This window comes from Rhamphochromis longiceps, linkage group LG11 (genome assembly GCF_057381845.1).
Source record: "Rhamphochromis longiceps isolate RC_006_pf linkage group LG11, R_longiceps_female_GT1.1, whole genome shotgun sequence".
NCBI lineage: Eukaryota > Metazoa > Chordata > Actinopteri > Cichliformes > Cichlidae > Rhamphochromis > Rhamphochromis longiceps.
In genome coordinates, this window is record NC_140567.1 from 18,857,004 (window position 1) to 18,863,003 (window position 6,000).

General features: G+C 36.0%; 1 protein-coding gene and 1 pseudogene across 1 annotated transcript; both read right to left on the minus strand.

The window, feature by feature from the left end:
* Positions 1–2,015: 2,015 nt before the first annotated feature.
* LOC146658862 (chemerin-like receptor 1) lies at positions 2,016–3,095 on the minus strand (annotated as a pseudogene).
* A 1,273-nt stretch (positions 3,096–4,368) lies between these two features.
* Positions 4,369–5,454, minus strand: LOC146658863 (chemerin-like receptor 1). Its single transcript, XM_085421789.1, has one exon. The coding sequence runs from the start codon at positions 5,452–5,454 to the stop codon at positions 4,369–4,371; it is 1,086 nt and encodes a 361-aa protein (XP_085277915.1).
* Between the last annotated feature and the right edge of the window lie 546 nt (positions 5,455–6,000).

The window sequence follows — 6,000 nt, forward strand, 5'->3', positions numbered from 1 at the left end:
TCCAAATGACTGTCTCACTCTCACTTGCATCCCACCTTAGCAGCAATGGTGCGCTGCGAGAGACCCTGCTTATTCAGTTCAACAACCCAACCACGTTTAAAAAGGGAATGTTCTTTTGCCTTTGCCATCAGAATGTCATGACAATGTGGCTACCTGACAGAAAATGACAATGAATCCATGTTTTTGCACAGATTTGGCTTTTTAAAGGCTGTAAAACAGTTGATCAGCTGTAAAACAACTGGTTTCAGTTTAAGTGTTGTTTTCAGTAAATTGCATGCTCAAACTAATGTTTTGTCTCACTCCCATTTCTTCTTGTTGCATATTGAAGCTCAAACCTTGTTAAGATCCAACTATGCAAAATATGATTTTTTATTTTTATTTTTCAAGTACTCTTAAACTTTTGATCGGGACTCTATATATACTATCTTAGGTACGTCTTAGATGGACGTACAATGGTTCTTCGTTTATCGTGGGAGTTACGTTCTAAAAATAACCCGTGATAAGTGAAATCCATGAAGTAGCCAACTTTATTTTTTACAATTCTTATAGATGTTTTGAGGCTGTAAAACCCCTCACTAGACACTTTATACAATTTATACTCAGGCACGAACATTTTCACACCTTTCTCTCTTGTTTAAACACTCAACACAATTTAAGTGAGATCAAACCATTGAACAGTTTTAAATATCCAATGATTAGTGGTTCAGAATGTGCCTTGTTTTCCCCAACACTGGGATGCTCTTTGCTATTTTTGTTTTTAGATTTCTAACATGAGGCTTCCAGCAGATTTTGCAGTCTGACGTCACACCCCTTCTATAATATTTTTTCTGATTATAAATCAAACATTCTAGATGTGGTAGAAGTGGAGACTATATAGACTTTATAACCTTAATTCTTTATTTGTAACAGGGACAATGCATTTTAATAAACATTGCTTTAAATGTACCAGATTTAGCTATGAGCCAATTTTTTATCTGTAGTTCCCAGACAGAAAGAAAAGATAACAGAAACACAAGCAAAGGTTGCAGGGCATAGACCCTTATCGTGATGGAGCCGAGGCAGTTTGTTTTCAGTAATCTCTAATGAAAAAAGAAAATATAAACAAACATAAATGATTATGATACTGAATGCCTGATAAACATCTAAAACAGGAAACAAAGTCTTAAATGTTGTTGTGATCATAAAAGTTGGGATCAGATACTGAACAAAACTAAAAATAGATATATATTTAGTAAAACTAAATACTAACATATGCAAGCAAATATGCAAAACATTTTCTCTCTCTTTTTTTAAGATGCCTAAATTAAGACTAAAACTAAATGGCATTTTAGGCAAAAGAGGGAAATGTCACAATTAACAATGGTGGAAAAGACTAAGGTGAGAAGAGTGCAATTGAATTTAAGTTATACAGTATATAATAATATGTAAAAATAAAGAATAAATAATTATACAAAGCTGCAAATGTTAAACACAATAAAACACAACAACCATAACTCGTATGTCATATATTAACAGGGAATATGCCAGACTGCTGTTATGCTAAATAAGTAAGAAAAAATATGAAAATTCACATGATGGTCTTACAAGGAACTCAGTGGTATTCCAGTCATAATAAATATATTGACTGAATGTGTTATCTTTATTATATAGTTAATAGTTTAAATGCCCACCTCTCTTACCTAATATGGCATTTGTGGGACAAGTCACATGTCCAAGTGTTGTGTTACACAAAGTCGACCAGAAACAAATGTAATACTTATTTTGAAATTACTGACTCATTCTATTTTCCAGGAAGTGGCATTTTACAACCACTTTTAGTTCCATAATCGTACAAACATAGCACAAACTGCAACTGTGAGTTAAAGAGACATGAACAACTTTAGCTACTTCCATCTAATTAACATTATATATTTTTATACAATTCAAACAATCAGGTTTAGAATGATTTCCTCTGGAGTAATGTTTCTTTTGTTTCTTTGTTTCTTTAAGTCATTGCAAGCCTTGAACATTAGCATTTAAAACTGAGTTGTATTTGTGTTTACTGACTTATTGTAAGTGTGAGAGTGTTTCTCCTCCTCCTGGACGACAGTTTTGAATACATTCATAATGGATTTGCAGACTTCTTTCTTAATAAAATCTTATTCCATAAACACATGCAGCAGTGGATTCAGGCAGCTGTTGAGAAAGGCCATATTGGTGGCCAAACGGATGCCAATGATACAATTTGAAGTATCCATTTTTTTTAGCTATCACAATTTGATCCATAATATGAATAGGAGCCCAGCACAGAAAAAAAAAAAACGACTCAACTGGGTGGCCAGTGGTTTCTTATGAGATGATTGTTTTGATTGTGACAACATAAGAGGAGACAATGACAGTGGATGGGACTGCAAAAAGCACAAGGAACCGGGCGATGATAATGGGTGGATGATGAAATTGTCGCTGTATATTGGGAGATTCTGCATTACAGTCATCAGAAACCACGTAGCTGTTTAAGCAGAGAGTTTTGCTTTCATTCTTACACGCTTGCTCTGTGTCCATGATGATGGAATATGGAAAGCCGATCATCAAAGCCACCCCCCAAACACCCAGAGTCACAACCCTTACATACATTTTTTTAATCACCACCACAATGTAGACACTATCAAACATGTTCAGAATAAGTACCATGGTGTTGTGCTTACATATGAGTTTGCCAAAAGGCCAGTGGAAGTCTAAAGCAAGATTTATTAAATTAAGGGGTATAAATGCTACAAAGTAAATGAAGTTGGCCACAGGAAGGTTGAGGTACCAAAATGTGGGTACTGTTTTCCTTATCTTGAATCCAGTCGTCCAGATAACCAGTACCATTCCTGAGCACACCAAAGACAAATATCAGGAAGTGAAAAATGTTAGACACAGTAATGAAAGACTTTCTAATTTCACTAGTGGTTGTACTGGTGTTAATACAAGAGTTAATGGTTTGTTATTGTTGGTCTCCATCATTTTCTTGCCAAAGTCAGTTATAGTTTGGTTATACTCAATTAATTACCCCCAAATAATTACTTGATGTCAAATACAGTTGAAGTTACAAAGAAAATGAATTTTGTCGACATGAGCCCCCAGTGCTAAAACAACACGAATAGTGATCCGGATTAAGGCACTAAACTATGCCAAATTACAAAAATTACAGTAGTAATGAGTAATGAGTAAAAATAAATAACTAAAAGTGAATAAGAGCAGTAATAATGTCAAGTTATGAGGTTAATTAAACATTTTAAATGTTCAAAGTTATCGAAAATTTATCTAGAGGCAAATTATAATACAAATATAGGGCGTTACTACAAAGTGAATCAATATATTCAAGGTTCATTCCATGTATTTGAGTTTTATTCAATATATTCAAAGTTCATTTTATTCCATTTATATTTATGTTTATTTGACTAGATTTTATCTTAATCTGAATAAATGTCTCTGAGAATATGCATTTGTATTTGCTTTCAGGTGCAACTGTGTGGCTGAACACAAAACTGTGCTGAAAACAAAACTGTTCAAAATGCATGTTTCATGAATCTTATATATTTGTTTGTGTTGTGTGTTTATTTATTTACACAGGATAATTACATGTCATCTTATAAACACTGTATTCTCTTAATTCACCCTTTATTTCACTTGTTTGCCTACTTTTAATAAATAGTTTTGGCATAAGAAGTGCACCAAAAATGATTATGCTTATAAATGGCAGATTTAACCATGCACGTCCTGTCTAGTCAACACATAAGAGAAACAAAGCGCATTTTGTCTGATTTTCTTAATTTAGTTTTTAGAAGTTGCAACTCAATCATGTGTGGGGGTGCCATGACGTTTTAGTATGCAAACGGCTCCCTCTACTGGTTGATGTTATAATAATCAGTGTTTTCTGTTACTTGTTTTTTGATAGTGATAAGCTGCTGTCATTAGATCAGTGGTTCTTAACCTTGTTGGAGGTACCGAACCCCACCAGCTTCATATGCGCATTCACTGAACCCCTCTTTAGTGAAAAATAAAATGTGATTTTTTTACTGGTGCACAAAATGAGCCATGCATGTCATGGCGAAGGCTCTGCCAAACCCCTGAGACCGACTCACCGAACCCCTAGGGTTCGATCGAACCCAGGTTAAGAACCACTGCATTAGATGCTTCTTATTAGATGTTGGATTAATTGATACACATATGAGGATTTATTTATAGATATACAATGCAATACAATATATATATATCTTGAGCCCACATGTGGTGATTATAGGATGTATAAGTGGAGAAACAGTTCACATATCTGAATCATACTTAAGGTAGTAAAAAGCCCATAAGCAATTTGACATATGCTTTACAGCTTAATTATTTCGTTTCTTATACCTCAGTATTCAAATCTGAACTCTCTTGGTTCTGACTGGTGTCCACTGACTTTGTGTAAGTGTAATTGCGTGTCTCCTCTTCCTGGAAGGCACTCTCCAGCACAATCAGGATGGATTTGCGGACTTTATCTTTAAAATCTTGGCCCATGAACACATACAGCAGTGGATTCAAGCAGCTGTTGAGAAAGGCCACGCTGGTGGCTATCGGGAACCCAATTGTGATGATATCATCTAATATCTCACTTGAATATTCTGGCATGTGATATGCCATCTCAATTAGACCCATGATGTGAAAGGGAGCCCAGCAAAGAAAGAAAGTGATGATAATGGCAGCGATGATCTTAAAGGGGCGACTTGACTGATTGGCCAGTGTGCGGTTTCTTCTGAGACGATGGATTATAACAGCATAACACAAGACAATGAAAGTGAAAGGCACAGCAAATCCTAGGAGTACGTGTGTGATAGTCATGGCCTGATGACGAAATTCCCTTAACTTTTTCACTGATGGTGTTTCATAGTCATCAGAAAGAGCATAGTTGTCAAAGCAAATCATTTTGTTAGAGTCTTGTTCAGTGTCCCTGAAGATGAAGTATGGAGCACTGAGAATCAAAGCCACCACCCAAACACACAGACTCACATAGGATGCTCTGCGTACATTTCGGTAGTTCTGAGCCCAGACGGGCCACACCACAGACACACATCTATCCACACTGATCACCACCAGAATGTAGACACTGGCAAACATGTTCAGAAAGCTGATAGTGGTGTTCAGCTTGCACATGAACTTGCCAAAAGGCCAGTGGAAATCCAAAGCTGTGTAAGTCACACTCAGGGGCAAAAACGCAGTGAAGAGGAAGTCAGCCACAGCAAGGTTGAGGTACCAAACTATGTTAACAGTTTTCTTCATCTTGAACCCGGTCACCCAGATAACCACTCCATTCCCGAGCACACCGAGGACAAAAGCCAGGGAATAAATTATGAGAGACATGATGTTAAGCCCACCATTGCTGTCACTATTCTTGGAGCCATTTCCATTAGGTGCAGCAGTTGTATTGATTGGATTGAAAGAGTTAGTGGTCATCTCCCTCACTGACTTTAGACCTGCAAAGAAAAACAATAAGTAAAAAGTTCAGCTCCCAGTCAAAGTTAATAGGAAACTGAAACTGAAGCTATGGTGACATTCAGTCTAAGGCAGTATGTCAACATAGCTCCCAGACAATTAGACAAACATGAAAGGACATTATCTCTACATTTGAAATCCTCAAAAAAGCACACATTTTCTGTAATCAAGTGTTGTAAGTAAAGTTGTAAAGTGTGATTTCGTTTTTCTTCTTTTCTCTGCTGCACCCTTTAAGGGTCACCAGAGTGGATCATTTGCCTTCGTGTGACACTATCCCACATAGCAGCAGTGTTGGGCAAGTTACTTTGAAAAAGAAATTAATTATAGTTACTAGTTACTTCTTCAAAAAAGTAACTGGATTAGTAACTGAGTTACAAGATTCTAAAAGAAATTAATTACTTGAAAAGTAACTATTGCGTTACTTTAAAAAAAAAAAAAAAAGTGGGGTCCAGGGTATGATTAGCCATTTTTAACTAATTTTCATGTTTCCTCTACATTTCACCTTTA

Excerpts from the sequence above, each read along its gene's own strand:
- LOC146658863 (XM_085421789.1), bottom strand. The coding sequence starts at position 5,454 with ATGACCACTAACTCTTTCAATCCAATCAATACAACTGCTGCACCTAAT.